The sequence below is a fragment of the Melanostigma gelatinosum genome, assembly GCF_949748355.1.
Source record: "Melanostigma gelatinosum genome assembly, chromosome: 19".
NCBI classification, from domain to species: domain Eukaryota; kingdom Metazoa; phylum Chordata; class Actinopteri; order Perciformes; family Zoarcidae; genus Melanostigma; species Melanostigma gelatinosum.
In genome coordinates this window covers 8,072,580-8,098,996 of record NC_136652.1, presented here as the reverse complement: position 1 = coordinate 8,098,996, position 26,417 = coordinate 8,072,580, and the positions used below count along the sequence as shown (strand labels likewise).

Genomic DNA, 26,417 nt, shown 5'->3' with positions numbered 1-26,417 from the left:
GCCGCAGCATTCTGAAGGAGAAGCTGTCAAGTTCCCGTATTGTTTTGACAAGCAGCCTCCCGAGCCTCCCGTCCCTCACACCCCGCTGAGCCGTAGATCCTTTGGGAACAGAACTGCCATCTTGCTGACATAGTGCTATTGTAATGCTACCGGCACTGTTAAGGCCACAACTTCTGGACACAGGGAGAACCCCCCCCCCCCCCCCCCCCCCCTTGCAGCCATGCTGTCTCAATCGCCTCCAAAACACAACAGCAGGTTAAAGTAAAAATCAAATGGATTTATTATCCAAGAAGCATAAAAACAGATACAAACAGTTACAAACCGAATCACACAATTATTAACAAAACAAACCTATATATAAAATCAAATGTGAGATCATCCGAGCCACCCAGAAGGCTGGTCTGCCTCCTCGGTGGCCAGCAGAAGATCTGAAAACCCCCAGAGTTTCAAACCCTTTGTTCCCTCAAAGTTGCATTCCTCAGCTCATCGATCAGCTCACTGATTGGCTGAAGTCCAACAAGCCCCACCTGGGCCTATGCCCCATTGTCCTAAACTTCACACCTCTCCCTGCCACTTTCACACCACCCCCACTCCAGCACATTCCTCAAACCCCATCTCACAGACACTTAATGCATGAAATAAAACTTAAAACCCTCACAGCACCACCTCTGTGTGTCTGTGTGTATATGACAGGCATTTCTACACTGTAGGAAAGACGAATGGAGGGACGATAACAAAAGAGAGGACTGCATGCTGGCACTCATAAGGAATGCGGTACAGAGGATAGGAGTGTTGTTGGCGTCACTTCCACAGATGAATTGTTTGTTGCAGCTTCTTCGACGAAACGCTGAAACGCTATCAACTATATTCACACAAGAAGTTTCAGAATTGGTCATGAGGCTGGCGACCGTATACCAGCTTATATATGTATATATAAACTTAAATATTTTAAGCATGAGTGAAAAGTGTCCTGTGTGTACAATTCAGGAATTAAAAACAGTGTTGTGCTCGCTCCCTTTGGGAGATAATGCGCAGTAGTTAAAACAGGCATTTAAATTAAAGCTGCCTTCTCCTCCGCAGCAGATCAGAGCCGTGTTTGATTTGCAAATACAATTAAGAAAGCGGAAGAGTTTCTTTGAGAAGTAAGGAAACTGTTGAGAAGCTTTGCTTGGTTTCCTGCTTTTCTATATTTTGGATGAAGACGTCTTTCCCTCCTCAGAATTTTAAACGGGATCTAGATGATGTGAACTTGTTTCCTCATTTGTAAAGCTTAATGTTGTATCATTGCAATGATAATGTCCTATGAAGCCTATGAAGCTGTTGTGTTATGTTTCTGGCATTTTTCATTCCAAACAGTTCTTTGCCATCTCTAGTGGACTAAATCTGTGCCACAGCAGCACCCCCGCTCTACATCCAGGGTCAGTGATAAAAAGTAGGACACGTACATGTGGACTGCAGTAGTTACCAGAATAACTAAAACAGACAGTACGTCATTCTCGCTCTAGTCAGTGGACGGCAGCAGCAGCAGCGGTTGGTGTGAAGCTGCGGAGGCCTTGGCAGCGGTGTCGAACAGTCTATCACGTCTTGGGACAAACCCTAAATCTATCCTAAATGCTTGACTAAACTCGTGCCTGGAGCCAAAAATAGAAGTACTTCACTTTTACAGCCAACAAAATCAGACACCTAAGAGACGCCATACCCCCCCCCCCCCCAAGAAAAGTGCCACATGTCCAAGAAAAATACAAGTCCTATAAATGCAGAAATCTCATGAGACAAAAGTCATGTTTCACATTTACCAGTAATTCATCTTTATATGAAATCATCCCACAGTTTAATACAGGCCCTACATCCAGGTGTATTTACTCTTTTGCTCTTGTTTTACAGTTGAGCAATTCTGAAGTTATTTAGAGCAACAGGCCTCTGCACACACTGCTGCTTCCAAGTGGAATAGAAACATTACCTCACTACTCCAAAAATGTTCAAATGGATTTCCGTATTCTGAACTTCATGCTCTTGTTCACCAGCTCAGCCGTCCTATTCTGAACGATTACAAAGGGATGTAAGTGAGTGCAGCTTTCTCTGGCTGACTTGTTTTGGAGAAGTTTGTATTGTAAGTGGAAGGTTACGTTTTGTTTCCTCTAATGAGCAGAGAATCATTAAGCATCAAGCAACCTATGTATTGTCCCTTTTAGCAGCAGAGATAGAGTTGTATTTCCTACTCTCAAGACGTTTGGGTAATGATGCAGACATACCCTAAGGCCTAATCCCTTCCTGACATGTTTATTTTCATTGGTAAATTGGTCAGAAATCCATTGTTCCATTGTACCAAAAGTCCAGTGTATGTGGCAGAAATGCTTCTTCTTCAGCTCCAGACTTAACATTAAATTATTATTTTAAACCCTTTTACTGGAAGGTATCTTACAATGTCGTCTTTATTTAGTGCACCGTACCAAAAACTAAACGGGATAAGCAATCTCTGTAATTGTCCTCAAATTACAGATGGAAAACATCAGTGCAGCTGCAAGAGACAAGAGTACGGCAGCCAGGGAATGATATTGGCAACAGATTAAAGGACTGAAGGAAGAGGACAGGAAAGAAGGAATAAAGGGATAAAACGAGTGGAATGAAGGGGGGAGGACTGAGCTACAGTACAGGTGTAAGCTATAAAGGTCTTTGCTTTGCTTCTGGGAGCTTTACATAGCAATACAAGGAGAGCCTTATAGTTGCATTGCAAATCAAGCGTTTTAAAGAATTTAACCTCTGGATCCCGTGAACTTTGACTCTACTTGTGTAGATGTCCTTGTGTGCCAGATACTTTATTTCTTTCAAAAGGTCACTTTTGGGATGATTTAGCTTTGTATTTGTCTCTTTCTTCAGTTCCAAAATAACTACATGGAAAACGTGTGCGAGATTGTGACAGAGCGACACATAACAAGGATCATAATTACAGCTGCAGCTGATAACCATTTCCATTTGCAACAAGCAGTCAAAAGCAATTATTTTAATCGATTCATATTTATCTTTTTGGGCTGGTTTGCTGGCTCTAGCTTCTTAAATATGATGATTTCATGCCGTTCCTTGTCTGAAATATTAATATCCTGAATATCTTTGAGATTTTGGACTGTTGGTTGAATAAATTAAACCTGGACACATGACTTTGGAATATATGAAAATATAACGAGCGATGAGATGATTAATAAAATAATCTTCAGCTGAATCCATTATGAAGATAATAGCTGTAGCCGTGTGATGATTAAAATTCCGTGGCTTTCTCAGTTCAGGGCTAAGTCATCTGGTATGTTTACACGGTCAAATAACAAGCCAAAGTATCTTGAGTAATAATGTGAAAACGCTAGCTGTGTGCCGTACTCAGTGGTTTTCGTTCTCAAATGGTCAAGAGAATGTGAGCTAGAAGCCTCACGCTGTCTTTCTTTCTCCCTCTCTTTCTCAGGTATACCGTAGGAAGGCGGTGGAGCTGGGTGAAAAGCTGCTGCCAGCCTTCAAAACGCCCACTGGCATACCCTGGGCTCTGCTTAACCTCAAGAGGTAGAACACACACACACACACACACTCGCTCTTTCACTCGGGCGGTATTTGAGGCAGCGGGTCTGTTTTTATGGTTTGATGCTTTAAAGAGCTCTGTGGTCTTTCTGGGAGCCAGATGAACACAAGCTCCTCTCTGTTCCCCTCTCACACGGCCGAGCTGAGATGTTTTAGTTTTACATGACAGAGCGGGCTTGGCGGACAGAAGTTGTTTGGCTTTTCAGCCAGGACTAAATGCCAGCGGCTGGCTCTGAAACTCGGCTACCACTCAGAAGACCAAACCGAAGGTTTGTGAGTACTGTGACAGGGTTATAGGCCACAGTCGGCCTTTATTAATGCACTGTGACACGCTGTCAAGGGGCTGCCGCTGGGTTTGACTGCTGCACACACACACACACACACAAACACACACACACACACACACATACATGCAGAAACACACCCAATTTTGATAATTGAGACATAAAGCCACTTTGTCCTTTCATGACATTGGGTAGGATTCAGCCTGATTGGTGATATATTTATTTTGGAATTGACACAAATTGAAGTACAAACTGTATATTGTGTACAGTGTATTTTGAAGAACTTGTATTTGTATCCGTAGTATGGCTTTCAAGTTGAACAATGTAAATCTACTATTTCTGATGAAGACATATGTTTGGAACTGGTGCATTGGAGGACATAACAGAAAATAAAATGCAAAGATGGTAAACCTTTCTCTACGATTACATGATTCAATTACATTGCAGTGCTTCTTTAACCTTCATTTTTATCAAAATATATATTAAGAAACTAAAAGGGAAACTAGTAGTAAAAAGAGTAATAAATTATAAGTTGTACAACCAAGACCGGTTATCATCATTCTTTTAAGAAGTGTTTTGGTGCATATATATTGATCAATCACTTAAAGGCCATTAATATTGAGATTAGAATTCCAAGCTCAACAGTGACTGCTGTGTGATGATGATCTTTTCTTAACAGAGTAGTTTGAGTTGCCTGAACTAAGCCTCAGCGTAACTATTCACCAAGTACACACGCAACACAATGTCCGTATCTCAACGGATGCTCACAGGTCTGCCATCCTCCACTTCCTCCGTCAGTCACAAGTGATGAAGAGAGCACGTTCCCTTTCTCCCTCCACTTCCTTTCTATCTGTCGTTCCCCAGAGAGAGACGCGACACTCTGCCGTTTGTCAGGCCTTAATTAAAAGGCAGGTTGTCATGACGATAAACGTGCTGTGACAAATTCATTTTCTCTCTACGGGTGAATGGACTCCGCACCCCCTCATGTCCTCTCTGGAGGGAGGTGTGTGTGCGTGTGTGTGTGTGTGTGTGTGTGTGTGCGTGCGTGTGCGTGCGTGTGCGCGTGTGTGCGCGCGCCATCACCTGGAGGCCTGAGCAGATTGCTGGTGATGATGACTTTACCTGCATGACTGAGCTATGATAGCTTGGAAACACACACACACCACAGCGGGTAACTTTACCTCCTATTTCTAGCTGAAAGTCTTCTTCTTGTGTGTGGGACATGTACACATGGAACAAACCGGTCATTTGGGTAAATGCATGTTTTTCCAATTCCACATTCTGATTCTAGTAAATGTCTTTGTGGAGAGCAACATTTAGACCCGCTGCACTTTTGCCTTTCCCTAAATTGGTGGTTGCACATGCATCCCTGCACATGTATGTTTAGCATATGGTCACCCCGGAACAATGACTTACAAGCTGTGAGAAAGAGAGCAGCGATACGGCCAAGTGAGGGACGTCCAACGGACCCGAGGAGAGTAACACGCATTGCTTTTAATATCCAAGTGATACAACCCCTTTATGCCTTTTGAATATCAGGCTTTATTGTTGTAATTTCACTGCTTTAAGCTGTCGTCATAGGAATGACTGCGCTGCTGCTCCTTTAGCCTCCAGCTGGTTACCAACATGACTCTCACAGCTCATACAGTAACGCCATACTTCACAAACTACCAGTTACCAACAGAATACAAGCGGACACAGACTAATAACTTGTGTATCGCTTCAGATATGAAAGAATGTAAGCTTAACTCTATTAATACACAACAACAAAACAAACATGCTTAGCATGTTTTTAATGTGTCTGTTTGCTGTGTGCGGGTCAGACAGATGGAGGGAGAGACTTATGGAAAGTTCCTCATGTATGAGTAGTGTGCAGAAACATAAGAGGAGCTCTTCTGGAGCAGCGTAGTTAGGAGCTGTTAGACTGTCTACACAACCTTGACCCAGATTGAAGCAGAGTAAATGTGTAAAACACACAGAGACACACTTGCAAATGAGGCCCAATTACCATCTCTCCCTTCATCCGTATCGCTCCCCTTTCTCTCGCTCTTTTACTCTCAATTCCTTTCTTCTCCATTTATAAAACATTCTTTTTCACACCCTACTTTCCTGTACTCTCTCTCCGTCCTCGCTCACTCCATCCGTCTTACCGTGAGTGACCCAGTATCTTCCTCAGTTTCAGGACATCGTGCTGGAGGTCCACTCCATGGCCTTGTTCGCTTTACTCCCTCTCCACAGTTTTTCATCACTCTGCTCTGTAGCTGTCTAAAGAAACAAGAAACAAGGCCACACTTTCAGACGTTTTATTGCTTCTGTACCAAGTAAACTTGGTTCGCTCAACTGCTCTGCGTTCATTTCAGAGAACAAGATAAATGTCATAAAAGCCATTCTCTGTTGTAGTTACTTCTAGGGTCCGGACAAAAAGACAAGTGAAACAAAACGACAAATATGTATTTAGTTCATTTCTGATTGGAAACACAGCACACATTGACATAATCTGAAATAACTTATAAATACATACAGGCTGGTTTTGAGTTACGCCGGTGGCAACGCAGGTGGTTTGACTAGATACTTGTTTGTGAGTGTTCTGTCACCTTATTGCTTATCTTTAGCGAGCTACAGGATCTTCAAAGGCCGATTTAACACCATTAGGTGCTGAGACAAGTGCAGTGGTCTTTAACTCGAGGACTCTTTACTTTACCTGGCTGGCTTCACTGTCTCCACCACAGCCTCTCTGCTCGCTGACCTAGCTTTGTGTATGTAGTTGGATGAGCTCAGCCCGACAGAGAGAGCAGAGCAGTAAATTACAACAAAACAAAAGCTCTAATAAAAAGCGACAGCAATGATGGAGCTTATCAATGCTCAAGTCTTTAATAATTTAGCACCGGGGCCCGTTTAAGACCAGGTTTTCGGTAGATATCCTTACCTTTAGGGAATGCAAAAGGCTCTCTCCAAAGCCAGTTTCAGTTTGTCCCTTCTGGGCTTCTGTAGGAACATGGTGGTGCAACATGGCGGACTCCGTGGAAGAGGACCCCGCCACCTATGTGGATCTAAGCTAACGGAAATGCAACGATTCATGGTTCATCAGGTTATTATACACGAATAAAAAAACATAGGTATGAATATTGTATTCAATTTCTGCTAATAACTCCCCCTACATGGTTCACCTGGTTCCTTTAAGAGATGCACTTATAAGTCCAACTGATCATCCATGGAAGACCAGTAACAAGCCAGGGTAAAGTAACATGTGTATATATGGGAGCCCTCTGAATCAGGACGGAAATCTATTGGAAAAAAAATCACCGAATTATTCATCAGGGACTCTGATCTTGATGTAGTAGATTCATCTACAGAGACACTTGAAACGGCCTTTTGGCCACTTGTGAGATCTAACAAATCATGGTGCAGCACCTCATAAAGGTTCACAGGCTGGACCTGGACTCACAGACCCCTCTATGTGTCTCTCTCTCTCTCTCTGTCTGTGTGTTTAAACCCATTGATTGACACTAACTGAGAGGAAAATGCTGTTAAGATCCGATTGAGTTGTCCAATTGATCTGCCACAGACTCCATTCTCACCAGAGCAAATCTGGTGTCTCTGCGGACAGATGGACAGAGGAACATTTTCCCCCGAATTTAGCTTTGATAATTGGAGTAAAATAATTACAAAGGAGAAGAATAACATCTCTGAGACGGTCGAGATGTCTCTTTCAGTCAAATATTCTGTTGAATGAACACGAGTAAAGAAAGCTTTCCTGTTTGATTTTGGGTCTTCTGTTCTCTCCATTTATTCCAAAATAACTCAGATTATTTTTTTAAACATTTTTTCACATCATGGGAAGTACAAAATTCAACGGAAGCCGTAGCAGCACTCTACAAAGTAACTGCTTACCCGATTTCCTCTCACACTTTCTGTCACTCTCACTTTTTCACACACACACACACACACACACACACACACACACACACACACACACACACACACACACACTCGTTACCCCGGTCCTTATCTGCCTCAGCCAGTATGTCCCATAGCTCTTCTATTAACATTCAGACTGATAAAGCTCTTGCAAATCACTCCACTGCACTGCATTCTGACTTGCCTTCATGGGATGAGGCATTGTGTGAGTGTGTGTGTGTGTGTTTTGGGTTCTGTTGAGGTGTCTGGATCTGCCCTGAAATGAACTGTTCATTATTCTCTACAGGCATCACTCTGATGATCCCACACACACACACACACACACACACACACACACACACACACACACACACACACACACACACACACACACACACACACACACACACACACACTGATTGATTGGCACACTAGAAAGTGGGCGGGCTTAGAATGGCTTAGAAAGACTTTCTCCACACACGCGGGTCTTTTGTTGCCAATTGATTGACGGATGGATGTCATGATGTCATATTTTGTTTTGCAGAAAGACTATTTGGGACTACAGATGAAAAATATCCTTTTGGCTAACTCTGGCACATTTGCAGAAATGTGTTTTATTAATGTGCACTGTCCCGTTCAAATAAACCAAGAAATAAATACAATTTGATTGTCCATAGAAAAATATGGAGAAATCGATATCATTTTTTTGCATATATTGTTAAATGTGTGATCAATATGACTGTGCATGTTTCATTTCATCTAAAGAGATATATACAGTATATACCACGACAGACTGTACTAATTTAAATATTGGATTGAAACAATGTCATCATCTGAATGCAGCTGCATTTTTAAAGATAACTTTCTCCTCCTGCTCTCTTTTACTTATCTCACAGAATAAAATTTTTGTTTTTAAAATGTGGGACAGATTTACTCCTTCAGCTACAGACTCTGAGGCTAACGCAATCAATCCTCAGCTCTTGGGGTCTTGGAGTTTGATGAATAGGCCTAGATGGAGAATGGCTCTATTAGTACGGACCGGCGAGGTTGTCACACTGGGTGACCCTGTGAAATGGCTCTCTGTCATGAAGCCTTTTACGGATTCATTCTGCTTCTTATAGTTGATGGGCTCAGATTTAGTTTAGTTATGTAATGTTCATTTGCAACAGTTTATTTGTGAGGAGATACCATTGTAAAGATATTAAAATAATTATTATAAAAAGTCTGACAACTAGTCATCGTCTCTACCCTTGGCTATAGTTATGAGTACACACATGTACATACAGCAGACACACAATCACAGTATTGGTAGTAACACTGTCTGACTGCCATGAGGCACTTTTTAACAGCAAAGGAAAGTCTTGGCATTCAGGGTAGCCAGAGATGTTTTACAGCAAACACACATACACACTTTCCTCTCTCCTCTGCAGTAACCTCAGGGAGTGAAAGGCAGCCGTGATTTAAGGCCTCTAATTAAGTCGCAAGCTGTGAATCCATCGCAACTCACATTTTCTTCACGCCCGGAGGAGAAGTGCGATAGATTTTAAGACAAGAGAGGAAGTGATATTGAAGGGACAAAAGCCGCAGAGAAACGGAGGTCATGGCATGTATGAGGACGGACGGACACAAAAACAACTCTGCTAAAATATAGACTTGATCCAGATACAGAGTACACATTAATTGGAGTACTAGAGGAGCGCTAGAGGCCGCTTCCTGGTGTGACACGCTAATTTATGGAGATGGAATGCCTTTTCGGTTTTTTTTCCAGGTTACTGCTTGGCACCACAGAATTAAAAGCACTGTTGTAGGCACTTCAGAACGGACTGGAGGGTATAAAAGATGCAGGCTAGGTTTTGTCATTTCACAGCTGGCCAGGGGAATGGCTACAGGTGTGAAAGGTTGAATAATAATGAGATTGGACAGCGCCAAATGGACAAACAAGATGGACACCGGGAGGTCGAGAATATGTCCTCCAATGCAAACCTTCATACTTCCCAATGGCATCAATCTTTCATCAGCCAGTGAATTCCAGGTCGTGGCTTTGGATCCGTATTTGTTTTATGAATTCCTTTGAGCCCTTTTTTGTTTCTTTGCTGAACAGCAGGGCAGAGAATATGTTGTGTCATCATGTTAGATTATTTTGACGGATATTCCCAGATGCTCTTTAAACAGTGTTGAGTAGTCCAGATGTGTCTGAGATGTATAAGACATGTTAACTTCTTGGTGATGTCTCTCAGGTGCCCCAGGATGTTTATACTGCAGGTTTCTTTACACTACAGCAACTCTGTCAGCCACCCTGCAATGCAGGGGCATTAACACCAAAGATCACAAATGCAACCAAAACAAATAGACTTTCCAGATCCGTGTGCTGTTAGTGAGTGGGTAGAATACATATATACATACAAGTCACGAGATGCTTTCAACCAGTTCATCTGTGGTCATGTAAAATACAATGACGACGCTAATAATAACCAGACGTTTCGGTTTAATAAGTGACCGTGTTAACTGATGTCTCTCAACAGAATGTATCTGTGGTTGCTCGTAATGACGGCAGCTGTTAAAAACACAAAAAGCGTGCCGGTGTCCCTGGAAATGCCTTCAATCCATTTTAACTACATACTCCTCCGTGTTTATCACCGAAGCCAAACATTTATGTAAGGTAATACCAGCAACCACGGGCGCATTTGGCTCAAAGTCACCAGTTAACACGGTCAGTCGTTAAACTGAAACACCTGTTGCTCTGAAACATTGGTATCCCGTCAAATATGCAACAACCAGACATTTTGATGCTGTTAACAGTTTTAATACAATGTTTAAACCGTTGTAACTCGTCTGGATGGCAAGAGCAAAATAACACTTCCTCTGCTATTCATCATGACGTCCTTTTAGGCTTAAAAATAGAAATAGAAAAATTTGACCCAAATGTCCTCTCGAACAAAATGTAGTCTTTGACAACCTCGAATATAAATTATTATTTTCATTTAATTGTGGCTGGCCTGATTTCACATATTCATTATAACCATTATTAATTAAAATCTATGGACATGGACTCCTATTAGCCAAACAAACTGCAACATATCAGTCCTATCAGATGTTGGATGATGGCGGCTGATCTCTTGGTTTATAATGAAAGCTCATGATCTGTGTTGATATATTAGTCTAAGCCTTGCGTATTCTCTAACAAGAAGTCCTACTTCTAGGTCACCATAACAGTCTGCTTTTCAGAGTGCTGCATTACATCGCCACGGCTTAGTATAAAGCATGTGACAAAGGGAGATACACCACTCTGCCTCCTGTGAGTGAATTGAACAAACTGAGACTGTTTATTGGGCCAGAAACGAAGCCGACGATAAAACCTTTATTTAACCAGGTCGTCCCATTGAGATTAAAAATCTCTTTTGCAAGATGTAAGTAACAATACTACATAACATTAAGGAGCAGTTTTAGTTTTTTATGCTTATGTGTTGCTGAGAAGACACCCCAGAAGATGGGTCACTCAGGTATAGTTCCATCATTGTTCAAAGTCAAAGAATAACTTCATGATGTTAGTTGTAATGAATAAATATATTTTTAAATCAAGTACATTTCTCTGGCATTTATAGTTTTCTACTGTACCGAACCGTGGCTCCACTGTATCGTACCGAACCTACCGTGAATTTTGTGAACCGTTACACCCCTACTGTTTATTGCTTATTGCTTCAACTTTCATTTGTGAGCGGAAGAGCGTTTTATTTCTGTGAAAAGTTACATATTATTGCTTGCAGTAAATTCCCAGAGTCGTGTTTTGCCCAAGTTGTTTAATAACTCCAATAGCTGTGATCAAACAAGTATACTTTGTTCGACAGCTCTGTTCTTCAACACATGTTCTAATGAGCTATACAGATCTGGAAAGGTCTGAAATGTATCTTTCTTAAACATGCAGACCCCCTGGCCAGATTAACGGTATTCCTAACACGCCCTCATCCAGCCGTCTCCGGTGATTTACTTTGTATCTGCCTCTCATTGATTTGTGTGTTTGGTTTACACAGCCGCTGTTCCCTGCTGCCTGTTGTTGTGTTCTCCTTAACAGGGATTTAATTTCTCTCACAGCGGGGCTTTGGGAGGGATCAGACTGGACAGGGGCGACTTGGAAAGGTGTGTTTCCCTCCGTGCCGCCACTCTACCAAGGGAAGGGATTTATCCTTCATCACAGGGTTTATAAAAGGATTGAAAAAGATGGATAGACGGATCAAGCCCACGAGTTGACTGAGGGGAAGTGGAGGGTGTTGTGGAGTTAAAGGAATAATGTTGTTTTGGAAGTAGCTGGAACACTAAAAGACAGTGTTTCTTGGATTTACAGTCACTGTGAGTAACTTTCTTGTTGTGTTGATTTTGGCGGTCCCTGTGGGCAGAAGTGGTAGTGTTTCCGAGCACCTTTAGTCCCGTTCAGTCTGCCCCGCTCAGTCCTGGTTGTGGTTGTACGGGGCCTCGCTTCCCTCAACAGGTCCAGCAATATGTCCGTTATTTGCAGTTACTGTTCCCAGTAGAGGGGGTTTGGCGGACGGTTGAACAACTGCAGTAACTGTGCAAAACAAAATGGTAGCAGGTCCTGTGTTGTTTGCTCGGCTCTAAAGAAAACGGAAAGCAGTCTTTTCAACAGCGGTGCCAACGATAACACCGTTTGGAAACACTGGCGGGGGGGGAGTTGTACAAATACAACACATTCAACTGTTTGTGCAGGTAATCGTAGACTACAATATCCTATTTTAATGTCTGCATCAGTCTAAATCGAACCAACGCACAGCCCCCTCTTAATCAGATCCACAGTGATGGGATTTTTGTCCTCCCCATGTTATTCTCTCTGACCCTGATATCTGCTCGCTGCCTGATGCTGCGGTGGTCTTCTCTGTGTCTGGGTGACTTGATTAAATCCACAGTGTAATGGGAAACAAATTATGGCTTGTGCAGCATGATGAGTTGGAGGGGGGAATAATTAGTATGTTCATCCACCTCTGTGTGTGTGTGTGTGTGTGTGTGTGTGTGTGTGTGTGTGTGTGTGTGTGTGTGTGTGTGTGTGTGTGTGTGTGTGTGTGTGTGTGTGTGTGTGTGTGTGTGTGTGTGTGTGTGTGTGTGTGAGAGAGAGGCACTTTTACTAATTCTCACTCCTTCTCCGTCGCCTCATTTGCTGGATGTCTCCCGTGTGTGTGTGCAGCTCATGTCCACATGTAATAGTTGCAGTGCACACATCCTGGTGTGTGTTTCGCAGTGTAGTGAATTGTTAACATGTATTCACGCGTGGTTCCTTGAAGCATCGCCATCAGTCTTTGCCTGGAAGTGATCCGTCAGTGGCTCTAATGATCCCACTCACACAGGCACCACGCTGCTCGGTCTTCTGTCCTCGCCGAACGTGCCAGAGGTTGGTAACTCTCACATGTGGCCGGAGTGTCGAGGCGGCTTTATCGTCGCTACAGGTGACGTCGGGGGAGACGGTGCGGGCCCCTGCGCTCTCACTGACTGACCTAGACACACCAGCAAGGATATGAAGTGCTGCCGAAGTCAATCGTCTGTGTATTAAAACAGGGGAACAAATGCACCCATTAATGTGACGGATGGAGTGTGAGGTTAGCTGTTAGTGTCGTTAATGTAACTCGGTCTGTATCCATTTTCAGAATAAATGTCACTCAAGCACAAGACGGCTTTCTAAGATAACCTGTAAATCACGAGAACATTTTAGTTGTCGTCACAATTCAAAGAATGACCGCTGAGTCGCCGACACTCTGACTTTTTAAAGGTTCACCGCCTCCGTTCAGCCGTCGGTTTCATATCGAGACGAGCATGTTCTCTGTGTGCTCAGGAATTAGTTTTCCGAACGTGACTCATCGTGTAGCCTTGTCTTTTCTAACAAAGCACTTGTGGGTGTTATTAGTACGAATTATTATGAAACAAACGCGTGAAAAGACGTTACCTGGTTCTGCTTGTGGCTGAGCACAAGATCGATGTCGGATCGAAGATGTGAAACGTTACGCGGCTGTGCGTCGGTCTTCTTGTTGTGCTGTGTTTTAAAGGGATCCCTCTTGTCTCCTTCTCTTTTCATCTCTGTCCAGTGGTATTGGCAGAAACTGGCCCTGGGCCTCAGGCGGCAGCAGCATCCTGGCAGAGTACGGCACCCTGCATCTGGAGTTCATGCACCTCAGCAAACTCTCGGGGAATCCGGACTTCGCACAGAAGGTAGCAGACACTTTTTTTTCCACAGTTAATGGCTGCATTCCACATGCACTCCTACACTTCAGAAGTGTCTGTAATGTCTGAGAACTTGGAGAGGTGTTTCCCTGGAATCAAAAATAAGGCCGGTTGTAGCCAGACTCTTCACCCCTTTACCTTATTTCTCCACAGATATATTGATTTGATCAAATATGAAACAAGTTTGAGTCTTTTCAGAGTGCTTCACGCAAACCTTTTACAGACATACGTGTGTTTTCACGTGCAACGTTTTGAAGTAGAGTTGTTCTGATACCAGTATCTGAAACGCGTCCGATACAGCCTTAAAATTTCTGGATCAGGTAATGGCGAGTATGCAAGTCTGCTCACTCGTTATCATGTCATTAATCAGCTCATTTAGGCTACAGAGGAACAACACAAACACGTGTCCCTCGCTACTCGATCTGGACATCCTTCCCGAGACTAGCAAACTACTGCTAAACACCTGTGGTTAACCTCACGCACCCTATTATTTCCTGCAAATTTGTGTTGGAATCTGCTGGAGCAGAGCTAGTTAACCTTCCTTGTTGCATTTGTGCTTTCTTCCTTTAATCAACAGGTAATGAACATCCGGAAAGTCCTGAATCGCCTGGAAAAACCACAGGGGCTTTACCCCAACTACCTGAACCCCAATAGCGGCCAGTGGGGCCAACGTAAGTCCTCGTCTTATCACGTCCCATTCAATTTCTTCTTTATTCACAAGTGGATCATCCATGTATACTGGACGTAAGATGGGTTGGTCTTCACCGGTTCTTTGGCCCTTCGCTGGTTGAAGAGAGAGTAAACATTGATTTTGTGTGCTTGATGTTACATCTCAACTGTTACACGCATAATTGTGGCCAAATGATTTCTGCCCTGTTGCCACACAAATGCAAGAACCAGAGAGAGAAAGAGATGTATAAGTACAGGGTGATTATCATGACAATCACAGGCTGACATCTTTGGGTTAATCATAACCTGGACTTTGAGCCTGAGACATTTATAAAAAATAATTAGCATTTGTGACTTGAAGAATGTCACCGAGGGTCGACCGTTCTTCTCCCCGAGATGACGCTGAAACACGAATGCCTGCGAATGACTACTTGTCTGGATTCCTGTGACGCTCTTTAATGCTGCTCCTTCAAAGAAAACTCTTCCACACCTGTAATTTGTACAGACGAAAACCAGGAATGCAAGTATCCTGCTGATGTCACAATGACTTCACGGGCTCCCGGTCGTCTGTTACACTTTTAAACTTGAACCCAATTATGTACATAAATAATCTCCTGCCACAATGTCTAGAGATCCTTATTGGAGCTCTCGGAACCACTGACTGCTTTTCATAACAACCCTCTATGTTGAGCAGAGCTCAATTTTTGATACATGTCTTAGTTGATTGATACAATTGTGATCAGTGACTATTCTGATGATCAGTTTATCCTTCAGGTCTTTTTTTCAGCCAACATTTGCTGGTTCAGCTTTTTCTTTTGATATTGATGTCATATATGACTCATTTGACATTGTGCTAGAAGTGGTGCTGAATGGCTTTAAGTGTCATGTCCGCTCTGCCTTTTCTCTCTCTCTCTCTCATCACTCTTTCTATTTAAACCTTGTTGACTCTTTTTATTGCTGCAACCCACTATTGCACCCGTTTCACTGTTTTGTATTCTCGCTCCACCCCCGATCTCTATCTTTAACTCGCCCGTCTGACTCTCTCGCAGATTGTGGTAATAGGGTATGATTGTGAAGATGGGGGGGGGGGGGAACATATGGAGTTAAAAAGAGATGAATCTTTTATAATGGACAAGGTATGTACGGTCTAGTTCTCAAGAGAAGCTCCAGCAGTAACAGCCTATTGTTAAAGTGACACTGACGAGAGAAGGGGTGCATATCAAGATCCATTCTTAAGGCAGCTTTAAGTGTGTTTCACCTCCAGAGAGCAAAAATGTGACTTCAGAACAAACAGAGAGTGACAAGCTTATACATCAAATCATCAAGTTCTCAACGCAATCGTTTTTTGGGGGGGGGGAGTTCTTTCTTGCAGAGAGTTGGATGAGAAGATTGACACCACTTTATAATCTGTACGGTTAATATGAAACTGCAGCCAGGAGACAGTTGGCTCTTGTCATAGAAATAGAGAAATTGTCCAAAATCCACCGATTATTTAGCTTTTGTACAGAACAATTATATATTACATCTTTACAACTTTAGAGGCGCTGTTTCCAGTCTTTATGCTAAGCTATGCTAACCCTCTTATGGCATTAACCTCATATATAATGGACAGGCATAGGAGTAGTAGTACTGATATTCTCAAGTGACCGAGAGTGTTGTGAGCACTTTTAAACAGGCAGAAAGCTCGAGCGGAACCAGGCTCTGCCTCGACCGAAACACATCGGGAACATCAGGAAAACAATTCTTGCTGCTGCCATTTCATTTCTGCCACTTACCAATGACTGCAGAGATTAGGCAAATTAGAGCAGGAATGGATTTAAAAGCTGACTTTGTTTGAGGCAGTGTTTTGCATACAGAGTAGTACAGACACATCGTGTTCTTTGTAATTTAAAGTTGTCAGACTGTGGTGGTTTGAATCAATAGGAAAGGACAAATGCAGAGGTGGAAAATTTATTTGAAATGAGTGGAACTTATTGACTTTTCATGCTCAATATGCTTTATTACCCATTTCGCCGTGTTGAGGTGTTTGTTCAGACCAGTCTACGTTCTACTTAAAATCAGGGCGCACTTCTCTTGATTTCCACAAAAAAGCTTTGTGCCATCAAATTAGAAAACCTTTGATCCAGTTTTATTATTATGATTTTGATATCCATTGATATGCCTCCGAGTTTATCAGAGTCCTGTCTCGAATAGTTTTTGATACCCAGCCCTTGATGCGAGGGCTGTTCATATGTGTGATGGTTAAATATGGATCTGCATCTGGTCTGCTTGCTTTTATTATCTGATGCATGAAACGTGGAATAAAGCTACTGAAAGCACATCCACAGTTCAAATTGTTGGCATTTAGCCGACACTCTTAACCAGAGCCAGTAACTGTGTCTTCATCCAAGTGCTTTATGCAAATGATGACATATCCGGTTAGGAATGTTGAATATAAACAGCAAGTTTCAACCGAAAAATGTTAAAATCCTCGATCACAAAAAAAGGGGAAAAAAAACACTTTTATGCTCGTCTTTGCCAGAAAGGGTTTTTCATCTACAAAGACATTATGCAATAGCGATGGGAATGCATTTGTTAAATAAATGATGACCCAGGGATGTTTTCAGCCTGATGTTGTCTGAAAAAGATCTCTCTCCCACCGCCTCACAGAAGTGCTGCTGTGTCTTTCATGTGCCGTACGTACACACACAGAAAACCACAATCATGTTTCACGTTTTATCCAAACAGCTGTTTTGTTGCCATGTGTGGTGAAGAACATGCTGAGTCATCGTTTCCGCCCTCTCTCTGCTTCAAAGTTTGTGTCAGAAGCGCGTTAACGCGTGAACGTTCACTGGAATCAGACGGCTCTATGTTGAGCGTGCGTCGTCTCTCTGGCTCGTGCGGCGTTCTTGTTTCAATGTTGTTTTAATATTGAACTCGCAGAAGGTCAGATTCTCTTATTGGCTGTGCACCAGCCCATCTCCACCGCCAGCCTCCTTTTCTCTCTTCCCTTAAAGATGATCACTGCTGACATTTAATCTCTGCGCTCCGCAAACAGGGCTGGACTCCGTTAATGACACATACATATGGATGAGCCTTCACTGACAATCAGACGGGCGAATACAGAAGCGCCGCTCGGCCGGCTGGAGGCTCTCCAGCGATAGCACGCGTGCATAATAACACGGCAGTATATCACGGGCTGCACTGGAGGTGTGTTCTCTTTATATTGCACACATATATCTGGCCCTGTGTCGTGGGAGGGTGATCTATGGATGGTCCAACGGTTGTAATCTAAGGCTGCGTGTGTGTGTGTGTGTGTGTGTGTGTGTGTGTGTGTGTGTGTGTGTGTGTTATAATCTTTGTTTTGTTGATGTGTTGCAGATCACGTGTCCGTGGGAGGCTTAGGTGACAGTTTCTATGAGTACCTGCTCAAGGCCTGGCTGATGTCTGACAGGACTGACGAGGAGGCCAAGAAGATGTATTATGATGCCCTGCAGGTAACACACACACACACACCAGGAATCTCTTCACTCAGGGTTGGGGTCTTCACCGGAGCTGCAACGATTAGTTCAATTGTTTGGTTTAAAATCCATGAAAACAACTGAGCTGAAATCGCAAGTACCGCACTAATGAGCCTGCAGCTGATTTCTGTGCAGATCGTGGTAACTACGGTTGGGTCATATAGCTCCAGGTATCCAGCCAAAGTCGCCACAGTGAGACCCTGATGGCTTTCCCTCTCTGAGTTGAGTTTCCATTCAAGTCAAGGTGTTCGGGGCGTTCCTTTAAACACGTGAGGCGCAGATAGCGGGAAAACGTGAGGCGCTCAGCCGCCCACGCATGCCTAAGACTTCACATGTTCCCACTTCTCTTATTATTGTAGGTTTGTACCATGTTTGTTGTTAAAACATTCATGTCGTTCTCCTCATTCTCCTCCTCTACAAATCAGGTTTTTGTTGCCATCCTATTCCAAAGTCAGTCAGTAGTAACCCTTCCAGCTACAGTCGATATATTAAAGAAATCAGTTGGAATACTAATAACACAGAACATGGGAACGTTCAATGACTTTTCATTCAGTGTTGACTGACTGCGAGTTGTAGAAAACCCTGTTTCTGTTGGTGAGTGTTCTCTCCCGACAGCTGTAATTGTAAAACAGAAAACTGAAATCGTCATTTGTCACCTGTCTGCCGCTCCCTAAACGCACCATCTGTGAATGGCTGTTAAGCACCGCTCCTGTCCCGACCATCGCATCATGTTAGAGCACTGATCTCCATGAGCTGTAATTCACAATCTGTTGCACTTCTACCACTGAGATCTCTCCCACTGCAGTGTATTTCAATTTCATCATCGGCGGATCGAGATGTGGAAACGTAAACACTACACGGGTCACCACTGGAATAATATGAATGTATGATATAAGTGGGGGTTTGAACACGGTGTTTACAGACGGGGAGCTGCCTGGATGATAAAAAGCTGCTCGATAATGATAATAGCGGACAACAAACACGAGGTCGGCTTCAGAATTTGAAAAGTGGTGCGTTGTCTTCATTCTGCGGCGGCGATATTAAAGGAATCCGGTCGCCCAAATAACCTCGAAGCTGTTGCTCATGAGATAATAAAAGCAATAATTTACATGACGACACGTAATCACCATAAATATTTGCTGGGTCGACTGAGATTGTAACTGGTGTTTTTGCTAAATTCAGTTCTGTTTGACTCGTGTGGGGTTTTATTTAGCTTCAAGTGGCAATATTGTGATTTACTATCTACCACTGCGACCACTGCCATGCCCGAGATATTCAGATATTTAGTGTTTTTATTCTCACTGTGGGAGCCACATGGTGAGTTCGAGCAGATGAAAGATGATGGCACAAACGGAGAAAAACACTTTTATATAAGAAGACGGCGACGAGGAGCAGATGAATCAACAGCCTCCTAAAGTGAATACGTAATCAACACACAGACGTGCAGAGAGATTTTCTCTGTTCAACACAAATTGTCAACTGAAGTTGTGGTGACAAGCGGCAGGTCTCAGCTGGAGAGAGCTGGCTCTCCAATTGTTCCTCTGTAGCACTCTGGGGAGCAAATATGACACGGCAACTAAAATGCAGCACGAACCACACAGGGATTCTTCACCCATAATTCCTCCTGATCTTCAAGGATTATAGGCCTTCTTGATTTATTTGCCAAGGAGAAGCCTGGGAAGCGAGAGAGCAGCAGCAGGGTGATTATCTGAGTCACAGATGATAAAATGATTGGATAACCTCGGCTGGTTCTGTGCAGCCTGGGCCGCGTTAAAGGGTCAGCACACCCACAATACATCGATTACTTTGAGAGGACCTTGTTGTAAAAGTGTCATTCACATCTGGTTTTTACACACACGTTATTACATCACGTTATTAGGTTGTGCAAAAGGAAGCAGTCTTGTCTTTATGCACACGTCCCCAGTCCACCAGGTGCTGAGATATTTCATTGTTTGCTGATACAAACAGATGTAAGATAAGCTGCAGATAATTATAATTGTTAATCTGCTAACAACAAGAATTGTGTAAAAAGTGGTTTGTTGCCATTCAATTAAAAAAATATATTTCAAAAAAGGAAGCTACTTTGAGCCGATAAACCAAGTGCCATTAAAGGAATACTTTTTCCATAAAATGACCGTTTGTGTGTCAACTTCTCGCCCCGTGTTGTCTTGAATTCCTGAGCTTAAATGAAACCAAACTGAACCCACCTCTAATAAAACCCTCCGTCACTCTTTGTCTCTCAGGCGATCGAAACCAACCTGATGAGGAAGTCGAGCAGCGGGCTGACCTACATAGCGGAGTGGAAGGGGGGGCTGCTGGAGCACAAGATGGGTCACCTGACCTGCTTCGCAGGTGGCATGATCGCTCTGGGCGCTGACGGGGCGGCCAGCGAGAAGACGGGCCACCAGATGGAGCAGGCCGCCGAGATCGCCCGGACATGTCACGAGTCTTACGCCAGAACCGGTAAATATGCACAAACAGAAGACGATACACGCTCAAAGGGTTTTATGTTTCATCTTGAATCGGTCACTCTGGTTTTAAGTTTGATTTAGTAGCAGCAGATGCAAGTTTGGTCACACTTTCTTCTTTTTTTATTCTATTCTTCAAATGTTTAAAAAAACGAAAGGTTAGTTTTCGTCAAATTTAAAAGTCATGTTAATATCTAGATCAAAAGTTGCTCTATGGAATTAGTACTTGGAGCCAAATCTGTTTCTAAATACTGGCCTGTGCCATATTTGTCATTTCACACGTTTTATTATGTGATCAAGTTGTTTTTGGCCCCAGTGGACAAAAGCGGAAGTGTTTTCAAGCGCCAGACTTTCTAATGAATACATAGTTTTCTTCTGATTTCGTGGGGACTCTGACAGGCATTAATAATAGATATATAGGAAGAGACAATATTCCTCGTTGATGGTCACGTTTACTTATGTCGGTATTCCAGAGACTGTTTCATAAGCAGTTTAAAGGTCCTCATAGTACCTTTAAGTGTAATCTGACTATGCTGCTTTATATCTACAACATGTTCTCCTCCAGCTTTGAAGCTTGGACCAGAAGCTTTTCGTTTTGATGGCGGAGTTGAGGCCATCGCCACCCGCCAGAACGAGAAATACTTCATCCTCCGCCCCGAGGTCATAGAGACCTACATGTACATGTGGAGGTTCACCCACGACCCCAAATACAGGGAGTGGGGCTGGGAGGCTGTTCAGGTAAAACATTTGTTGACTGAATTGTAAATTAGCTTTTTGTCACAGCTTGGCAGTGTTGAAAGACATGTCGTCACACTGCACATGCCATTTCATTTGAGATTTTGAAGTAATTTAAAATGACACTGAACAAGTTTCTCACACGCTCTAAAAAAAAAAACAACACCAATCAGGACGGAAGCTTACAGGAGGTCAATTCATTTAACTTGTTTTTTATATTTAGCAAACATCCGCCCTGAGTTTTAGTGATATTTTAAGCACATGAAGAGTTTGATTGATGTTGCAAGTGACTGATGTCGTTCCCTCTCCCTGCTGTGCTCCTCCGTCTCCTCTCAGGCTTTAGAGCAGCACTGTAAAGTGGAAGGAGGCTACAGCGGCGTCAAAGACGTCTACGCTTCAACCCCCAACCACGACGACGTGCAGCAGAGCTTCTACTTGGCCGAGACGCTCAAGTGAGAAACGCAAACACACACTCCCTTCACTTCTGTCCTCTCATGATTGTGCTGTCATTGCACTTTATTGGAGGGTTTGCATCTCCAAACCAACAGAGATATGTCTCTCACACACACACACACAGAAACAAAGTATGATGATGTTGTCATTCATTCAGACTGAGCTCCAGAGAGTTGCTAAGGTCACTGGCAAGGCTTCTTCACTGCACGGCCTCTCACACAAACACAAGTGGGACTTTTCAAGGATCTTTCATTCTCATTCTTGGGCAACAGAAATGCATTTGTAGCCTCGTCTGTTTGTGCTACACAACACAAAACGGGGAATAAACAAAAACAGGAGTGCACTCCTGTAGTAACGTTATACAAGTAAATGACTCTTAACGGGGCTCATATGTCCAATGATATTCCAGTTATGTATGTCTTGTTTCAGCAAACACCGTGTATCAGTCCGTCTGGTCTGGAGCCTAGAAGATGGATGTTAAATAGCAAAGAAAGACTGAAACTGTGAGACACACCACAGGCAGCTCACTTCCTCTTAATAGGCGCCTGATACTTTCACTGAACTGCCTTCTTGTGTGTGTGTGTGTGTGTGTGTGTGTGTGTGTGTGTGTGTGTGTGTGTGTGTGTGTGTGTGTGTGTGTGTGTGTGTGTGTGTGTGTGTGTGTGTGTGTGTTTGTGTGTGTGTGTGTGTGTGTGTTTGTGTGTGTGTGTGTGTGTGTGTGTGTGTGTCACAGGTTTACACAATGGACATAATTACACATCGTATTTGAAGCTACAATAATATAGCAAGTAGACATTTGCAATTTAAATATCCACGTATCCGTTAGTATTTCACACATGCTGGCTGGTTAATCCTGTAGATTACATTGAATTAATTTCTGGTGCAGCAACAAATTTTCTGCACACTCCCTCCCAACTCACCGTCCTCTCCGTTTCCTCTACTCACGTTGGAATGTGTACGGCCTCTCCAGCATCCTCCATCACCCCCCCCCCCCCCCCCACCCTTCACCTCCTCCTGTTCTTCGATCATTTGTATTTCCTCCCCCACACATCAGACAGCTGTTGACATGAAGTCAAGGTGAGTGGAGGCCTGATGGGGGTGAAGTGCCATCCAATACAGCTTCTTTTTTTCCGCAGGCAGTGAATTTTAACAAGCAGCACCTCTTCCCCTGATTGCGCCGCACAAGCGCTCAAAGGAAGATGTCCGGATGCCTCTCGCAGATCCACCGGGCCGTGACGCGCAGACGAGTGTTTTGTTTTCTGCCGATCGGTTTGAAAAAGCTAAAAAAATCCCACCAAGCGTGAAAAAGTAAAAGCGCGCCATGAATGTCTTTTCGAGGCATGATAAAAATGTTTTCCATCCGAGGGCCATTGACCAGCAGCCCGGACAACGACGCAACGATTGCCTCGTCAGTCACATCCACGGTATCCGAGTCGGACCTGGAAATATCAATCCCATTTAGCAGCCGGGCCATAAGTCTAATCCTCCTAATGTTACTCGGGGATCTTGGCATCGTGCTGAGCCACTTCCAGTATCCATCTTTAGCGCTGCTGCCAAGGACACGGCCATACCTCACGCTGCTGTCGGCCCTCCATCACTCAGCGCTTTCTCCTGGTTTGTTGTCAGGCGGAGGAGGACGAGGGCCACTTGTTGTGGAGGTTGAGGCTCCTCTTTAGTGGGATGACCCCCCCCCCCCCCCACCCACATGCTCGCTCCTCAAACAGCTTTGTTTTTATTGATCTCGCTCGTCGTGATGAAATCTGAAGTGGATCAGTCTTTGACCGCCGACTGTCCAGAAACTCCCTTTATTTACTTACGCTCGCTCCTCGTCCTCGTTTCATCAGCTCTGATGACATTCAACTGCAGGATTTCATCACTTCAGGTTTCATAAACTGGTCTGAGGCTGAGCCACACCTGGAGGAAATGTCTTCGGATTTGGCACAAACGTCCACCTGGACTCGAGCATGAACCGATATCTGTAAAAGCCGTTTAAACAGGTACATCTCCTCATGACTGTCGGGTGTGTTGAATAAACTCTCCCCCCCCCCCCCCTCTGTCTCCTTCAGGTACCTCTACCTGCTCTTCTCCGACGACGACCACCTACCGTTCGACCACTGGGTGTTCAACACCGAGGCTCACCCTCTGCCCGTCATCAAGAAGGACGTGACGGACATCCCCAACGAGGTGGAGTAGTGGAGCCATCCTGCCCCAAAACAAGTGCCAGAACCTCTGATCCTGTATCCCTGAGCCTCCAGCTGTCTGTCTGACAACAGTTTAGCCATTTGGAGTCCCCAAAGTTTACAGGTGCCTCTTGATTGGGATTTCACCTTTTTTTTTGCTTTCGTTGTCGCTGACCAGAACCAACATGCTTACTGCCGGATAACGTAACAACTCAAGAGAGGGATATCAGACGGGTATTGTGAGTTCCTTGCATTGTAGAAGCGGTGCTCTCTGAAGAGCTCGTTACATGACGCGGCAGTTTTATTTCACTTCTAGTTGTTTTGAGCTCATTCAGAGTGGCAGTCTGACCACTTATCACATTATTCGTGGGTGATTTTGTTGTTGCTAGCTGCAGCTTTTTGTGAAGGAGAACACTGACGGATCTGAAACCGGTCGGCTCCGTCATGTGGATATTTTTTTGGACCTGAGCTTTGGGCACCAAAACCCTGAAAGACTCGTCCGAGGACTACAAGGCCGGCCGAGTGAGCTACAGGACGCTCCGCTCGCTTTTCTTTCTGCTGTACCGCTTCGATATCTGGACAAGCGCCGGTTTCCCTGCGCCAAAGCCGGTGACACCACCTCCACCTGCAGCGCCACCCGCCTGCTACCGTCTCCAGAGAGGCTTTTCTCTTTCTAAAAACACCTGGTTGTCTCTGCGGGACGCAGCACAACCCGAGCCTCTTTTGATAGACTTTCAAAAAGACCTCTGCTGCCCGTCCCTCATTACCTGAACACCCGACTGCTTCTTCCTTCCTCTGAGTGTTCGGTGTCCGGCCACACCAGCTCTCTGAGCCCGACAGTAGTTTCACTTCCTCCCCACGACGTTTACACAAAGCTGTCGCTGTCCTTCCGCTCATCTCATCTTCATCTGGCTCTTTTTGGGATCCTGGATTTTATTCTCTTCCTCACATTTGCACCGATATTTCTGGGGATTGACCGATGCAGGTTTCAAAACTGATGAAAACGAATCGAAATCTATGTTTTGTTTGCAGTTTTCCCCCTCGGGATTTCATTGGTTGCTACAAAAGAACCCAGTCAATGATTTCAGGGTTTTGAAAGTACTACGAATTAAAAAAATCTTACCTCCAGGTCCAGCATAACGATGCGTTAGACAACACCCTAGCAAATGTCAATACCTCTGAATTTGTGAAGTACCTTAAGAGTCTCCCCTAAAGAGGGAAGCGATGGATCCCATTCATCAGCGACCCTGCTTGTCGGCCTTTCTCTGTTGTTGTTCTTCTTCTTCCTGTCTCCGTCCTCCAGCTCCAGCGTAGGGCAGCCCGTAGGATCTTCTCTCCTCCATGAGGAGACGCGGACCCTCTTCTTTGCTGTTCTATCCCACCTTCACACGCACCAGAAGCCATACTGATTCTAAACAGCTTTACCATTCTGTGGTCCAGATGTTTGGCGTGTTGACTGTATCGATACATTTGTTTTCATCGTCGTACGAACTCGTCAAAGTCTGTTTCAAAGTTGGGTTTCATGGTAAAGATTTCTCCTGATACACACAGAACTGCAGCCAGATACAATCCAGTTTAGTCTTCTATCTATCGTGCCTTCACTGGTGAGAAGCAGCTCACACAAACACAAATAAAGCTTCAAGTAAAGTCCCCGTGCCTCCGACGAGGATCGTACCAAAACTACACTCTGATTGAAGGAGAATTTTTTTAAATTTGATATTTAATGTAAATTTGTTTTGAAAGTAGCCCAAGAGTCCAAAGGTCCGTCTGCGGATGACATGACATAATATCACAATTAAAAAGTCATTCATTTATTTCCCCCGAGGCCAATATCTGTCAGGAGGCATTAAATGGTTTGAGACCAGCAGGAGTCCCAGTTACAGTCATTTCCTGGACTCCATTGACATCTAGTGGTGAGATCCTCCTGTTACAGTCCACATGGGCTGAATGAGTCAACGTGTATATCAGTGACTGCTCCATAATCATCTGGACTTTACGAAGTTGAATCCTTCAATTGAAGGACAACAATGATCCCTGGATCTTTGAAATGGTCCATTCGGTTCCTTTTTGCAGCTTTACAGACGTTTGGCCCGCGTGTCACAGAGCAGTTTGTGGGAAATATTCTTGATGCCGTCATGGCTCATGGTTTTTGGTTGTAACCAAATTTCAACCAAACAATACTGTGATGGAGTCATTTGTGAATTATTTCCCACATGTAACGTCCCCCATACATCCACATCTGTTGAGTGTTCTGCTGCGAGGCGATGTGATGAGTAGCTGACACTTCACAACAAGAAGAGCTCTTAAAACCTTCAACTCAAATAGAAACGTAAGAGAGACAAAGCAGAGAAGACGTAAAGGACTCGCTGATTTAGCTTCACAAGAAAACTACAAAGTGTTTGAGCTGCACATGTTGGTTTTAAATCCAGTTAACCGTAGAAATAATAAGAC

General features: G+C 43.9%; 1 protein-coding gene across 1 annotated transcript in view; it reads left to right on the top strand.

Annotated features, from left to right (window-relative positions):
* man1a1 (mannosidase, alpha, class 1A, member 1) overlaps window positions 1-23,993 on the top strand; it is a 102,919-nt gene extending 78,926 nt beyond the window's left edge. The window contains exons 5-12 of the mRNA XM_079291038.1: window positions 3,452-3,546; window positions 13,826-13,949; window positions 14,539-14,632; window positions 17,991-18,106; window positions 20,374-20,593; window positions 21,164-21,336; window positions 21,670-21,785; window positions 23,853-23,993. Coding sequence (XP_079147164.1) covers window positions 3,452-3,546; window positions 13,826-13,949; window positions 14,539-14,632; window positions 17,991-18,106; window positions 20,374-20,593; window positions 21,164-21,336; window positions 21,670-21,785; window positions 23,853-23,979 — 1,065 coding nt within the window. The 3' untranslated portion in view covers window positions 23,980-23,993. The remainder of the gene's footprint in view (window positions 1-3,451; window positions 3,547-13,825; window positions 13,950-14,538; window positions 14,633-17,990; window positions 18,107-20,373; window positions 20,594-21,163; window positions 21,337-21,669; window positions 21,786-23,852) is intronic.
* Window positions 23,994-26,417: the final 2,424 nt, after the last annotated feature.